The sequence below is a fragment of the Mytilus galloprovincialis genome, chromosome 2 (genome assembly GCF_965363235.1).
Source record: "Mytilus galloprovincialis chromosome 2, xbMytGall1.hap1.1, whole genome shotgun sequence".
In the NCBI taxonomy this organism is placed as follows: domain Eukaryota; kingdom Metazoa; phylum Mollusca; class Bivalvia; order Mytilida; family Mytilidae; genus Mytilus; species Mytilus galloprovincialis.
The window spans coordinates 29,775,141-29,791,330 of NC_134839.1; the positions used below are offsets into that span (position 1 = coordinate 29,775,141).

The following is a 16,190-nucleotide window of genomic DNA, read 5'->3' on the forward strand; positions in this document are numbered from 1 at the left end:
TAGCTTCAATAAGGTTATTATTTGGGTATTCCTTCACTTGGCTCAGTCTGTGCTTAAGATATTTCTCTGATTAAAAAAAAAAACAACATTATACGTCTACTCACTACCTGCTACTATTTAAGTCTACCACCTTAACTTGCTAAGGAATTTGTTTTCAAACATTTATTGTACAGCCACACCACAAACACCAGAACTGACTGGTCCGGCCTCAGTTATCTCAGGCACATCTCATACATGGACTTGTATATCTTCCGGTGGTTATCCAGAACAAACTATGTCAATCAGGGTCGGTAACTCTGTATTTGGTAATGAGGTGACGTTTAATATAGTATACGATGAAAGTTCTAAGACCTACAGAGTTACAGGAACACTTGTATGGAGTCCTACAACCACTTACAACGGAGAAACACTTTACTGTGATGTTTTACATCCTGACACATTAGGAAATAGTCCACAGACAGTCAGCCTACCACTCACGGTACAGGGTAAGACAATCTTCTAGGCATTTTACAAACCTGCAAATACACGATGGGTGTCACATATGGACCAGGATTTGTTTACCCTCCCGGAGCACATGATATGATCGTATCGCTCAGTCTTTAGATTTCAATGTTTGTCATTTGCCGTGGAGTAGTTTTTTGTTTATTGCAATGGCATTGTCAGATTGTCTTCGAACTACAATATACTTGTTTCATTATCCATTCACTCTATTTTGGTTTTCTTTTGAAACCTATTTCCTTCTATCTTTTAATAATTTAATTTTGGATGTAACGCATCTTCTGATTGGCTGACGTCGTTTTGTTTATCAGCTCATGGACATAATTTTGTCACGTGACCCTTGGCGTCATCAACGTTTTTCATGATTTACTCCGGTTGTAAATTGAATTAAGAATGAAATGATAAGAAATGACTAATATTTTTCTGCCCATTCGAAATAACATAACAAATGTGGTGGACACTTTAAATAGCCCACTACGCGGGTTATTCAGTGTGTACCACATTTTTTATGTTATTTCTTCATAGACAGAAAAAAAAGATTACAGTCATTCCTTAAATAAACAAGTAAAGTAAAAAGTATCTAACTCCTAGGCATATGATCACCTCGGGTTTTTGGCAGGGTTCATTTTGCTCAGTCTTAATTTAGTTTTCTATGTTGTGTTTTGTGAACTGTTATTTGTCTCTTTTTCGTTGTTCGTTTTCTGATAATGATTTATAATTTTGTTTTCGAGTTTTTAATATCCCTTTGGTATATTTCGTTTCTCTTTAAAAACCTACTTTATTTTATCTTGAAATAAAAAAAAAATTAAAAAGATACTTTATCTAGTACTTGGACCTTTGAATCTACCTTTAGTTCATAGTCTTTTTCTCTACATTTCAGCCACACCAAACACCCCAGTTCTGACCGGTCCAGCCTCAGTGACCGCCGGAACATCTAACACATGGACTTGTGTATCCTCCGGTGGTTATCCAGAACAAACTATGTCAATCAGGGTCGGTAGCTCTGTGTTTGGTAATGAGGTGACGTTTAATACAGTATACGATGAAAGTTCTAAGACCTACAGAGTTACAGGAACACTTGTATGGAGCCCTACAACCACTTACAACGGCGAAACACTTTACTGTGATGTTTTACATCCCGACACCTTAGGAAATAGTCCACAGACAGTCAGCTTGTCACTCACTGTACAGGGTAAGACAATCCTCTAGGCATTTTACAAACCTTCAAATTCACAACGGGTGTCACATATGGAGCAGGATTTGTTTACCCTCCCGCAGCACATGATATGTTCGTATCGCTCAGTCTTTAGTTTTCTATGTTGTATTTTGTGTACATCATTTGCCGTGGGGTAGTTTTTTGTTAATTGCAATGGCATTGTCAGATTGTCTTCGAACTACAATATACTTGTTTCATTATCCATTCACTCTATTTTGATTTTTTTTAAACCTATTTCATTCTATCTTTTAATAATTTAATTTTGGATGTAACGTGTTTTCTGAATGGCTGACGTCGTTTTGTTTATCAGCTCATGGACATAATTTTGTCACGTGACCCTTGGCGTCATCATCATTTTTCATTATTTACTCCGGTTGTAAATGGAATTAAGAATTAAATTATAAGAAATGACTAATGTTTTTCTGCCCATTCGAAATAACATAACAAATGTGGTGCACACTTTAAATAGCCCACTACGCGGGTTATTCAGTGTGCACCACATTTTTTATGTTATTATTTCATAGACAGAAAAAAATATTACAGTCATTCCTAAAATAAACAAGTAAAGTAAAAAGACCGTTAGTAAATAGTATCTAACTCCTAGGCATGTGATCACCTCGGGTTTTTGGCAGGGTTCATTTTGCTCAGTCTCTCTTTAGTTTTCTATGTTGTGTTTTGTGAACTGTTATTTGTCTCTTTTTCGTTGTTCGTTTTCTGATAATGATTTATAATTTTGTTTTCGAGTTTTTAATATCCCTTTGGTATATTTCGTTTCTCTTTAAAAACCTACTTTATTTTATCTTGAAATAAAAAAATAAAATAAAAAGATACTTTATCTAGTACTTGGACCTTTGAATCTACCTTTAGTTCATAGTCTTTTCTCTACATTTCAGCCACACCAAACACCCCAGTTCTGACCGGTCCAGCCTCAGTGACCGCCGGAACATCTAACACATGGACTTGTGTATCCTCCGGTGGTTATCCAGAACAAACTATGTCAATCAGGGTCGGTAACTCTGTATTTGGTAATGAGGTGACGTTTAATACAGTATACGATGAAAGTTCTAAGACCTACAGAGTTACAGGAACACTTGTATGGAGCCCTGCAACCACTTACAACGGCGAAACACTTTACTGTGATGTTTTACATCCCGACACCTTAGGAAATAGTCCACAGACAGTCAGCTTGTCACTCACTGTACAGGGTAAGACAATCCTCTAGGCATTTTACAAACCTTCAAATTCATAACGGGTGTCACATATGGAGCAGGATTTGTTTACCCTCCCGCAGCACTTGATATGTTCGTATCGCTCAGTCTTTAGTTTTCTATGTTGTGTTTTGTGTACATCATTTGCCGTGGGGTAGTTTTTTGTTTATTGCAATGACATTGTCAGATTGTCTTCGAACTACAATATACTTGTTTCATTATCCATTCACTCTATTTTACTTTTCTTTTGAAACCTATTTCATTCCTTCTTTTGATAAACACGTAAAGTAAAAAGTATATAACTCCTAGACATATGATCAAATCGGGGTTTTGGCAGGGTTCATGTTGCTCAGTCTTTAGTTTTCTATGTTGTGTTTTGTGAACTGTTATTTGTCTTTTTTTCGTTGTTCGTTCTCTGATAATGATTTGTAGTTTTGTTTTCGAGTTTTTAATATTCCTTTGGTATATTTCGTTTCTTTTTAAAAGCCTATACTTTATTTTATCTTGAAATAAAGAAAGTTAAAGAGAATACTATATCTAATACTTGGACCTGAGAGTCTACCTTTAGTTACTAGTCTTTTTCTCTACTTTTCAGCTACACCACAAACCCCGGTTCTGACCGGTCCAGCCTCAGTGACCGCCAGAACATCTAACACATGGACTTGTGTATCCTCGGGTGGTTATCCAGAACAAACTATGTCAATCAGGGTCGGTAGCTCTGTGTTTGGTAATGAGGTGACGTTTAATACAGTATACGATGAAAGTTCTAAGACCTACAGAGTAACAGGAACACTTTTATGGAGCCCTACAACCACTTACAACGGAGAAACACTTTACTGTGATGTTTTACACCCCGACACCTTAGGAAATAGTCCACAGACAGTCAGCTTGTCACTAACTGTACAGGGTAAGACAATCCTCTATGCATTTTATAAACCTTCAAATACACGACAGGTGTCACATATGGAGCATGATCTGCTTATCCTTCCGTTGCACATGTAATCACCCCCACGTTTTGGTTGGGTTCTTGATGGTCAATCGTTTTTCTAAGTTGTGATTTGTGTCCTGCTTGTCTTTCGTTGTTTTTTGTTTGTTGTGGAGTATTAGAAAATCATCTTCAACTTGCTTAATTAATCATCACTTTGGTATATTTCGCCACTCTTTTAAACCTACTTCATTTTATCTATGAATACAAAAAAAAAGCAGTGTAAAAAAGTATCAAACGTCGGAGCGTGTGTGTAAATGTTTTGTCAATATTCCTTTTCTATATTACAGCCACACCACAAGCCCCAGTACTGACGGGTCCGGCCTCAGTTATCTCTGGTACATCTCATACATGGACTTGTGTTTCATCCGGTGGTTACCCAGAACAAACTATGTCAATCAGGGTCGGTAACTCTGTGTTTGGTAATGAGGTGACGTTTAATACAGTATACAATCAAAGTTCTAAGACATACAGAGTAACAGGAACACTTTTATGGAGCCCTACAACCACTTACAACGGAGAAACACTTTACTGTGATGTTTTACACCCCGACACCTTAGGACAAGCTCCTCAAACAGTTACTTTACCTTTAACTGTTAATAGTAAGATAATTAGTCTAACAGTTTTGTGTTTTCAGGAAAACATAAATTTAAAAAACAACCCTACTGTTTTAGAAAAAATGACAGGAACATATACCTTAAAACGTTATTTGACACTGTATGTTATGTGTTGATACGTGCTTTTAATACTTATATTTGTGTTACAATAATCAGAAATTGAAACGTCGTCTTTGGGAGTTGATCGCGGATATCCTTTATTTCTCGCCCGTTTAGTAATTTAAAGCATACCAAGAAAACTGTGAGGTTCATACTTCCCTCTATAATAATCAACATTAATAATTAGGATATTTAAGGAAGACCAATCAATTTCAAGTTAAACAATTATTCAACATTTCTCTCCCTTTGACTGTCACTGAAATTTGAGGTATTGCTTTCAATTATGTAAAAAGAATTCTAATAGTATTTTTCAAAAACCAATGCATAAGGAAAGCGTACGATAAGAAAAGTTATTTTCAATGAAAGGGGTCTATGCTGTTGAACAGATTGAACCAAATTTTGATCGATGTTCACGTTATTTAGAATAAATCTATCAAAAAAGTGTGTGCTTCAACTTCCCTAAACTCTATGTCAATGAATAATATATATAATGCACACACGTATACAGGGGCGGATCAATGATTTTTTTTTAATTGGCGTAATAGTATAAAATAGAATGTATCCTGCTAAAACAAAAGGATGATTTTATGATTAAAGTTTTCCATTCAAAAGGGGTGTTGGCGTAAAATATCTTCAAATCATAGTTATCTACTAGAGAATTCCACACATTTCTAAGAGATGTTACTGTTTAAAATGCCCGTGTTTTTATTGTTATTATTCCAAAAAGTCCTTACTTATGAAACTCCGGCTCAGCATATTTTTCAATTTAAATAAGGTTGCATCATTTCAAACACAAACAAGTATTTAAAAGGAAAAGTATACAAATAATAATGTTCCATTATCCAATTCACAGCAACCCCACAACCACCAACATTAACTGGTCCGACAACAGTTTCACCAAGAACGTCAAGAGTGGCATACAGAACACCAGAAACGTGGACATGTGTATCTTTGGGTGGTTTCCCAGAGCAGACGATGTCCATCAGATTAGAAAACTCTGTTTTCACGACTGAAGTCACAACCAAATCAGAGTATGATCAAACTTTAAAGACGTATAAAGTTACCGGTACACTTGTTTGGAGTCCAGACACCAGTAATAACGGTCAAAGTTTATATTGCGATGTTACTCATCCAGAAACGTTAGGACCAAACAACCCACAGACAGTTAGTCTTCAGCTGACAGTGCAAGGTAAGAATCGTAGAAACTCAAGAGTTATCTCTCTTAGTTTAACCGAAGAATGTCATCAATAAACGTTTGATGGAAAACAAATTAATACAGAAGTATTTTCTTGATAACGGATATAACAGTCACACCATATGCTCCATAATTGACTGGACTAATACCAGTTTTTTATGGTACATATGCATCTAATATCTGAACCTGTGTATTAATGTTTATTCTATAGCCTTTTCTCTTATAAGATTCTTATAACAATCACACCATAAACCCAATTTAACTGACAGCGCCTGTCTCAGTTCCCTCTAGTACACCACACCCATGGAACTATGTATCTATATTTAGCCCATAATATTTTCTCTATATTCCAGCCACACCACAAACCCCAGAACTGACCGGTCCAGTCTCAGTTATCTCTGGTACATCTCACACGTGGACTTGTGTATCCTCTGGTGGTTTTCCAGAGCAAACTTTGTCCATCAGGGTCGGTAACTCTGTATTTGGTAATAGGGTGACGTTTAATACAGTATACGATGAAATTTCTAAGACCTACAGAGTTACAGGAACACTTGTATGGAGTCCTACAACCACTTACAACAGAGAAACACTTTACTGTGATGTTTCACATCCCGACACCTTAGGAAATAGTCCACAGACAGTCAGCTTGCCACTCACTGTACAGGGTAAGAAATCAACAACGCATTTTACAAACTGATTTGTTTTATATTGTGATGAACAAGGTATAGAAAAAATGAGCAAACGCCAAAATCAATTATCGTGAATCCTACACTGTCGATACAACATAACATTCACGATAGCACAAATGTTAAATGGCTGCTTGTTCCATCTTTGGAGACTTCATTAATAATAAAAATGATGGGATGAAATATATTATTTTAAGGCAAGAGTTATACAGAATAATAATAAATTGATTTCGCCCTACTAGAAAGCATCTTGACACTCAAAGACTTTTCATTAGCTGTTTTATAATAAACTGCGGGAGCCGATAAGGGCCATTCCAAAAAAAAAAATGTTTATGTCGTAATTACGACATAGCATGTCGTAATTTCGACATAACATGTCGTTATTACGACATCGCGATGTCGTTACTTCGACATAACATGTCGTTATAACGACATCGCTATGTCGTAATTTCGACATAACATGTCGTAATAACGACATCACTACATGTCGTAATAACGACATCGCCATATATATATTTATATAAAAGAATATGTATTATGATTGCCAAGACACTAAATGACACAGAAATTAACAGCTATAGGTCATCATAATGCCCCCAATAATTAGAAAAGCCCCCGCGTAGTCAGCTATAAAAGAGGGACGAAAGATACCAGAGGGAGAGTCCCCGAAATGCTGTGTGGCATACAGTGTTATTTATAAATTATTAGCTCCCTTGGTAAAACTCCAAATTTCATATTTAATGTATTTCATTGTTAAATAATTTACATGAAGCTTAATAAGTATATATTTGTTTATTGCATATAGCTTTTGCTATTTGAATCCATTGGTTAAAGATATTTATTTATATTGTAAAATTTAATATTTGCATCTTTTTTTGAATGGCCCATATCGGCTTCCGTAATAAACAAATCATTTCAGTTCATATATTCCCAGCTGTGCGTTTTAGTATGAAAAAAAAAGAGATTTTGTAGAATTATCAGTAAGACAACTTATCATCTACCACAGGTTTATTTATTGAAAAATTTGTAAAAATGACCATAATTTCAACTGAAAATTGTGTATGGATGCTTTCCCTTTCATCCTTTTGGTTATAGGCTAGCAAGAAATTTATAGTGAGACCTTCTTACTAAACAAGTCCTTGGTATGAAAAATTTAATATATTTACATATGGTAGTTTAAACGACCTTGACTGGCTAGTTTTTAACGGTATTATAAGTTTTTTTTACATGTATAATATAATTTTTACACGATGCAATACTTTCGTCACAAACATAATGTTTGTTAAGGAACAATAGTAAGACATATTGGATTAACTTTCACATATGCCTCAGAAAAAAATGAAAAGAATGCATAAGAATTTACACCAATGAGCACCTGTCAAAATACAAATTTAAATGATTTAAATCCATTTAACTCCGGGCATTATTAAACATCAAAATTCTTTCAACTTATATAATTGTGTATTTAATCATGCATCTTGTTTTATTATACTTGAAATGTTTGTGTAGGACTAGTCCTTGCTAACGATTCATTATAAGATACTGTCAGTTGAAGGCGGATCTCCATTTAATATTAGCTCAAATAGTGCATGCGTACTTTTCAGTATACTCAATTGTGTACTTTAATATAACATATTACGTATTTGTTATTTTTTGATACCGCAAATTGGGCGTATCTGAAAGACCAATGATAAACTATATTCTCATGGATCGTTGGAATTTTCTGTATTATTTCAGTTGAATTTAAGGATGTACGTATGTGAGGTTTAGAATTTGTGTCAGATGTTCGGACTCCTCGTTGTTTATTCCTCCGATACTGGGTAAACTATTTGCCAAATACCACCCATTTTTCGTTTCATATAATACTTCAGTAGCACATAAAAGGTCATTTACCAAAATTGAAGCAGATTCGAGATTTCTTTTCTTTCGACTTGAGACCTAAATACTACCAATGCAAATCCTAGTCCGCCATTTTCCGCTATTTTTCAAAACACAAATATCTTGAAAAGGAGCCTCATAACCTATCAATATTTTTAGCTTATTTCGTTCCTTAAGTTAAAATTTATACTATAAGTCGAAATAGCATTAGTTAACTTAACTAATGCTATTTCGACTTATAGTATCAATTTTAAATTCTTGATTTCTTAAATTTCACATAAGTACATCCTTAGCGTATTATGAATAAGAACACCCCAGACTCTTCAAACAAACAAAAAAAAACAATCTTTGAAGGTAGGCGGTCTGTCGATTTCAAGCCTTACTTATTCCGTTACTTTAGAATGTGTTTTGTTGACTAGAGACCATGAGAATTAGAACAATGCTAGTAACACAGTCGGTTCTTGATCTTACATGTTATTGGAACGGAAACAGTATTTCCAACATTGCAGTGCAAATAAAAATAGTCACACTAAGCACGGTTTTTAGAGACGATTCGATAAACGTTGACCCCTGATGATAACATTTCGTCTAAGGAATAGAATAAAATCTTATTTCTCGTATCCTGCTTTGTATATCGCTTAATCATTAACACTCTTGGCGTTTTTCATCTGAAAACTTCTCTCATTACTTTATCTTAATTTATACAAATAATTTTAAAAAGGACTATTTTAGTACAGTTACCATGAATACAAAGGGACCACAAATAAATCGTAACACAATCACATTATTGTATTTTATTCTGAATTTACAGCAATTCCCCAGCCACCAACATTAACAGGTCCAACAACAGCAACATCTGGTACCCCAGAAACGTGGATATGTATATCAATGGGAGGCAACCCAGAACAGAAGATGTCCATGAGAATAGGAAACACTTTATCACCCAACGAGTTGACAACTAGCTCGGAGTTTGATCAAAATTCAAAGACATACAAAGTAACAGGTACTCTTGTATGGAGCCCCAAAACCAGCAATAATGGAGAGATAGTGTACTGTGATGTGACGCATGAAACATTAGGGAACAGCCCACAAACCGTCAGCTTACCTTTAACCGTTAAAAGTAAGTATTTAATGTTTTGTTTTATCATTATGGATTTGTATTATTTGTGTAATTTCTGTTGAATTTCCGGTCTCTTGGCATACTGTATGTTTTGATGAAGATTCTATGTTGAGCTTTGTGTCGCATTTTGTGTCGTCGGGTAGCTTTCGCATTGACGTATAACACACATCTCTGGTTGAACATAAATATTGTTTTCAATCCATCATAGATATATAGGAAGATGTTGTACGAGTGCCAATGAGACAACTCTCCATCATGTTCTTTTAATTTTCAAGTAAGTTTTACCTAATGACTGGCAGTTCTGATTTTATTCCATAGCATTCCGTCGTGTAGAAATAATTTTTATTCAAAGATTTCCAAGAATTTACTAAATTTGTCTGACAGAACACCTGGAGGCTTCATTCACGAGAAGACTTATTCTTTATATACATATAGGCAAATGTCCTCACTCAAGTCTTTGATCGGTAGTATGGGGTGCATCTTATACTTGTTATATATGTTGATTTTACTGCAGAGTTGTTTTATCGAAAAGTCACGAGTACCTTCTGTTTTTATTACCTTCTGTTGTTTTTCTTACAGCAACACCAGAGACACCATTATTGACTGGTCCCACGACGATGCTTTCTGGTACCTCAAATACGTGGACATGTCTGTCCCTAGGTGGCAATCCTAAACAAACCATGAGTATGAGGATTGGTACAACACTTCTTAATAGCCAAGTAACCATTAGCTCAGAATATGACGAAAAGTCAAAGCTTAACAGAGTAACTGGTACACTTGTATGGAGTCCAGAATCCAAAAATAACGGAGAAACCCTGTCATGTGATGTTTTACATCCGGACACTTTAGGTCAAAGTCCACAGACAGTTAGTTTAACATTAACAGTGAACTGTAAGTATACTTTAAATATCAATGTACATTCAAACGCATAACAAACAGCTTGTGAATCCTTAGTCGATGCCACGGCTTGTGAACCTTTAGTCGATGTCACAGCTTGTGAACCTTAAAGCATATGCTTCAAGTTGTGAACCTTTATTCGATGTCACAGCTTGTGAACCTTAAAGCATATGCTTCAAGTTGTGAACCTTTATTCGATGTCACAGCTTGTGAACATTAAAGCATATGCTTCAAGTTGTGAACCTTTATTCGATGTCACAACTTGTGAACCTTAAAGCATATGCTACAAGTTGTGAACCTTTATTCGATGTCAAAGCTTGTGAACCTTTAGCATATGCTACAAGTTTTGAACCTTTATTCGATGTCACAGCTTGTGAACCTACAGCATATGCTTCAAGTTGTGAACCTTTATTCGATGTCACAGCTTGAGAACCTTTAGCATAAGCTACAAGTTGTGAACCTTTATTCGATGTCACAGCTTGAGAACGTTTAATCGATTTCATAGATAATGAACTTTTGGTCAATACCATAGCGAGACCATAGCTAGTGAACCTATATCGACATCACAGCTTGTCACAGTATTAGTAGTCATAGGAAGAATAGCGAATTACAGACTTATTAATCTTGAAGGCATATTTACCAAAAAAAAATGTATACACATGTACACTAGTGATCTTTTAAAACCTTATTTTCAAACGTCATTTGCGTCAGATATAATTTGATAAAAAGTTAATTAGTTAAAAAGTAATAATATTCACAATGTATAAACTTATGATAATAATACATATGACTGTAGATATTTATCCAGAACAAATTTTCATATAAAGAGAAATGCCAATTTGTACTTTTAGCGACACCAACTAAACCAACTCTCACAGGTCCAACTAAAATAACAACAGGAGTACAAAAATCTTGGACTTGTACGTCACGTGGCGCTTTTCCAGAGCAATCAATGACTATCAGGATCGGTAACTCTGTGTTCGGTAATGAAGTGACAGTTAACTCAGTATATGATGATAACAGTAAGACGTATGAAGTGACTGGTACCCTATTGTGGACTCCTAGTACCAGTAGTGATAGGGAAGTGCTGTATTGTGATGTATTCCATCCAGAAACATTGGGCAGCAACAACCCACAAACAACTAATTTATCACTCACTATTAAAGGTAAGGATAGTTAACATGCGAACTCATCAATAGCTGGACTATAGGTTACTCATAGGTAAAGCACACAACCAGAAACATTAAGCTAGTTAACATGCGAACTCATCAATAGCTGGACTATCGGTTACTCATAGGTAAAGCCGATACAACCAGAAACATTAAGCTAGTTAACATGCGAACTCATCAATAGCTGGACTATCGGTTACTCATAGGTAAAGCATACAACCAGAAACATTGAGCAATTTTAACCCACAAACATATAGCTATAACTCACTATTTAAGGTTACTTGTAAAATTAGATATCTTTACCCCAGAAACTTATAGCTAAGCACTCACTATTAAAGGTAAGGATAAAACAAGCTAAAACTAGACTTCCACCATCAACAAATGGCTTATCTGAGACTGTGAGAATCACTTACCGCATGCAAATTTTTGCAAACGAAACCAGAACAAAATTGTTACAGTGAATTATTTGACTGACAAATTTCATCTTAAATAATAAAAATGTGTTGATATTATTTTACCTTATTATATGAAGGTTTTTTTTAACTTTTCCTTTTCTTTTGACAGATGCACTGACGATTATAGCACCTAAAACATTATACGATCCTTTCACCGAAGACGCAGTAACTTTAGACTGTGTGATCACATCCGGGACTCCAACAGAAATTAAATGGTACAGAAACAGTGATCGGATTTTTGTGTCTGTTGATCCTAGATTATCGGGTGGTAATACCGATAATCCAGCTTTAACGATATCTGAGATAGAGATGGCTGATGGTGGAAGTTATGTCTGTGAAGCGACAAATGAATTCTCTACAGTAGACACCAATACTATATCACTGTCCCCAATTGGTAAGTTATGTCTGTGAAGCGACCAATGAATTCTCTACAGTAGACACCAATACCATATCATTGTCCCCAATTGGTAAGTTATGTCTGTGAAGCGACCAATGAATTCTCTACAGTAGACACCAATACCATATCATTGTCCCCAATTGGTAAGTTATGTCTGTGAAGCGACCAATGAATTCTCTACAGTAGACACCAATACCATATCATTGTCCCCAATTGGTAAGTTATGTCTGTGAAGCGACCAATGAATTCTCTACAGTAGGCACCAATACCATATCATTGTCCCCAATTGGTAAGTTATGTCTGTGAAGCGACCAATGAATTCTCTACAGTAGGCACCAATACCATATCATTGTCCCCAATTGGTAAGTTATGTCTGTGAAGCGACCAATGAATTCTCTACAGTAGGCACCAATACCATATCATTGTCCCCAATTGGTAAGTTATGTCTGTGAAGCGACCAAGGAATTCTCTACAGTAGGCACCAATACCATATCATTGTCCCCAATTGGTAAGTTATGTCTGTGAAGCGACCAAGGAATTCTCTACAGTAGGCACCAATACCATATCATTGTCCCCAATTGGTAAGTTATGTCTGTGAAGCGACCAATGAATTCTCTACAGTAGGCACCAATACAATATCATTGTTCCCAATTGGTAAGTTAAGTCTGTGAGGCGACCAAGGAATTCTCTACAGTAGACACCAATACAATATCATTGTTCCCAATTGGTAAGTTAAGTCTGTGAGGCGACCAATGAATTCTCTACAGTAGGCACCAATACTATATCAGTGTCCCCAATTGGTAATATAAAAAAGAAGATGCGGTATGATTGCCAATGAGATAACTGTCCACAAGAGACCAAAATGACACAGACATTAACAACTATAGGTCACCGTACGGCCTTCAACACTGAATGAGCAAAGCCCATACCGAATACCCATACCGAATAGTCAGCTATTAAAGGCCCCGATAAGACAACGTAACACAATTCAAACGAGAAAACTAACGGCCTTATTTATATAAAAAAAAATGAAAGAAAAACAAATATGTAACACATAAACAAACGACAACCACTGAATTACAGGCTCCTGACTTGGGACAGGCACATACATAAATAATGTGGCGGGGTTAAACATGTTAGCGAGATCCCAACCCTCCCCTAACCTGGGACAGTGGTATAACAGTACAACATAAGAACGAACTATAAATATCAGTTGAAAAAGGCTTAACTCATCAGATGGACAAAAATACAAGGGACGTGGCCGGGTACTTATACATCCCGACACAAAAAGACACAATGAACAGATCTGAGAGTACTCGCAGTTATCTGACAGCTAGTTCAAAGCCACTAACAACTAATTAAAAAACCATGCATCTTAGACTAAACTATCAATCGTGTCCCCTTGGGCGAGAGTACCAAAATAGGATTCAGATATAAAATTAAACAAATACTTAATTTCAAATGTTCGTTTGTTCATTCTATCTATCATTGTAATAAATTATCAATAACAATTTGTAAAACTAAAAATAAAGTTTGTGATAAATGCTTCTGACAATGTGATACAAATGTGATAAATCTTCTGACATCAGACTCGGACTTCTCTTGAACTGAATTTTAATGTGCGTATTGTAATGCGTTTACTTTCTACATTGGCTAGAGGTATAGGGGGAGGGTTGAGATCTCACAAACATGTTTAACCCCGCCGCATTTTTGCGCCTGTCCCAAGTCAGGAGCCTCTGGCCTTTGTTAGTCTTGTATTATTTTAATTTTAGTTTCTTGTGTACAATTTGGAAATTAGTATGGCGTTCATAATCACTGAACTAGTATATATTTGTTTAGGGGCCAGCTGAAGGACGCCTCCGGGTGCGGGAATTGTTCGCTACATTGAAGACCTGTTGGTGACCTTCTGCTGTTGTTTTTTTTCTATGGTCGGGTTGTTGTCTCTTTGGCACATTCCCCATTTCCATTCTCAATTTTATTGTTTCAATTTAACCCATATGATCAAATAACATGTATGGTCAGCTCGTACTGGACCGTACGCGTATACTCATACGGTCCGACCGTACGCGTATGGTCAGACCGTACGAGTATACGTATACGGTCCAAATACTCATATGGTCTGGAACATATATAACATACTAGTAATAATTTGCTTTTAATTTACTGATAACAAAATCAATATTTATACGAATAAAATCAATATTCAATGATTTTATTACAGTGTTGAATAGGAGCGACAAGTTTACATGGATCATTTCTAAATTTCCGGGCACGGTTAACAACATTTCCGTAAAAATGAGGATGTGCTATCCCGTTTGAAATAAGTTTTCTACAGGTATAACCAAACTTCAAAACCAAATCTTTATATGTATGGACAAATTTAGTAAAGGTTTTAAGTAATTTATGGTAACGATATCCCTGGTTTAATAATTTACCAGTAATTCATAGATTGCGTTCGTTGAAATCAAAAGCGTCACAACAGACACGGGCATAGCGAACGAGTTGTGAAAGTTACACTTTAAATTGGCCAATAGCAATATTTATATGCTCCATTTATGGGCATTATGTTTTCCGGTCTGTGCGTCCGTTCGTCCGTCTGTCCCGTTTCAGGTTTAAGTTTTTGGTCAAAGTAGGTTTTGATGTAGTTGAAGTCCTATCAACTTGAAACTTAGTTCACATGCTCCTCATGATATGATCTTTGGAATTCTTATTTTAATTACATTGTCAAATTTGTTTTCGTTTTTTATCTCAAGATTATCAAAAACTTATGGACAAACGAATACAAAACAACGCAAAACATGTGGCCTTAACTGAAACACAACACTTTTGATTCGAGATAATCATTTAATGAATAATGTCTTGCTCAAATATATTTACTTCAGGGGTGTGAAATTAACGACAAAGTGTTTGTTTTCACTTCAGTGTGAAATGATATAATGGAAATATACTTTGTACAAATAGATATTAAATCACAATCACGGGTATATATCAGTAAGGCGCGTAATCTAAAATTCATAAAGTAAATGCTGGTCAGATGAGCATGAATAATACATTTGTAGGTGTGAGTGAGGTAACACGGGGGAACTCATTTCCAAAATCTAGTTTTTTATGTAATATTTCTCATTTCCAACGTTTCTTTCTTTCCTTTTTCCCAGAACCACATTGTTTATCCCCTATTTCCCAAATCCCACTTTCCCCTTATATCCCACAACCCTATCAAAGGCCCTGTTACAAAAGAGCAACAACCTCGAATTAATTACTATATGATATCTACCAGCAAATGAAAGTGATTGCTACATGATTTTTTTTTATTTCAGAAAAACCTGCTACAGAACATTACATCATAACAAAGATTCTCAACGGTTACAACAAACTTGTACGCCCAACAGACTCAACTGTTAATGTTACGCATTTCCTTATTCCGATGGAACTTGTACATTTTGTAAGTATCATTTTAAAATGATTTGTGTGTCTGTGTGTGTGGTAGTGTTACATACAAAATATAGCAGAAGGATAATATTATTGCAAATTCATCAAAATTGATTTTTGAGTGGCCCCGTTGTTTTGGGATCAATGTTTGATTTTGAAAGAACTTGTACAGTTTTTTTTTCGAGAAACAGTGTTTGATTATGATAGTACTTGCACAGTTTGGTTGTATTTCTTTAATATAGCTAAATGTAAGATCAGTAAGAATTGCTTCTTTGTTTTACACAGTGTCCGATTCCGATAGATCAGTATACAGTGTACACGTATGATATCTTAAATACCAG

General features: G+C 35.5%; 1 protein-coding gene across 7 annotated transcripts in view; it reads left to right on the plus strand.

The window, feature by feature from the left end:
* Window positions 1-16,190, plus strand: part of LOC143063331 (uncharacterized) — a 45,539-nt gene that overhangs the window by 12,750 nt on the left and 16,599 nt on the right. For 2 of the 7 annotated variants that reach the window (XM_076235422.1, XM_076235425.1), the window contains 11 exons: window positions 1,379-1,690; window positions 2,608-2,919; window positions 3,518-3,829; window positions 4,198-4,509; window positions 5,477-5,812; window positions 6,172-6,483; window positions 9,194-9,502; window positions 10,082-10,393; window positions 11,251-11,565; window positions 12,133-12,417; window positions 15,738-15,862. In XM_076235422.1, the coding sequence (XP_076091537.1) occupies window positions 1,379-1,690; window positions 2,608-2,919; window positions 3,518-3,829; window positions 4,198-4,509; window positions 5,477-5,812; window positions 6,172-6,483; window positions 9,194-9,502; window positions 10,082-10,393; window positions 11,251-11,565; window positions 12,133-12,417; window positions 15,738-15,862 (3,242 nt within the window). Of the gene's footprint in view, window positions 1-173; window positions 486-1,378; window positions 1,691-2,607; window positions 2,920-3,517; window positions 3,830-4,197; window positions 4,510-5,476; window positions 5,813-6,171; window positions 6,484-9,193; window positions 9,503-10,081; window positions 10,394-11,250; window positions 11,566-12,132; window positions 12,418-15,737; window positions 15,863-16,190 lie in introns of all 7 variants that reach the window. The other 5 variants (XM_076235420.1, XM_076235423.1, XM_076235421.1 and 2 more) reach the window with 5 other exon arrangements.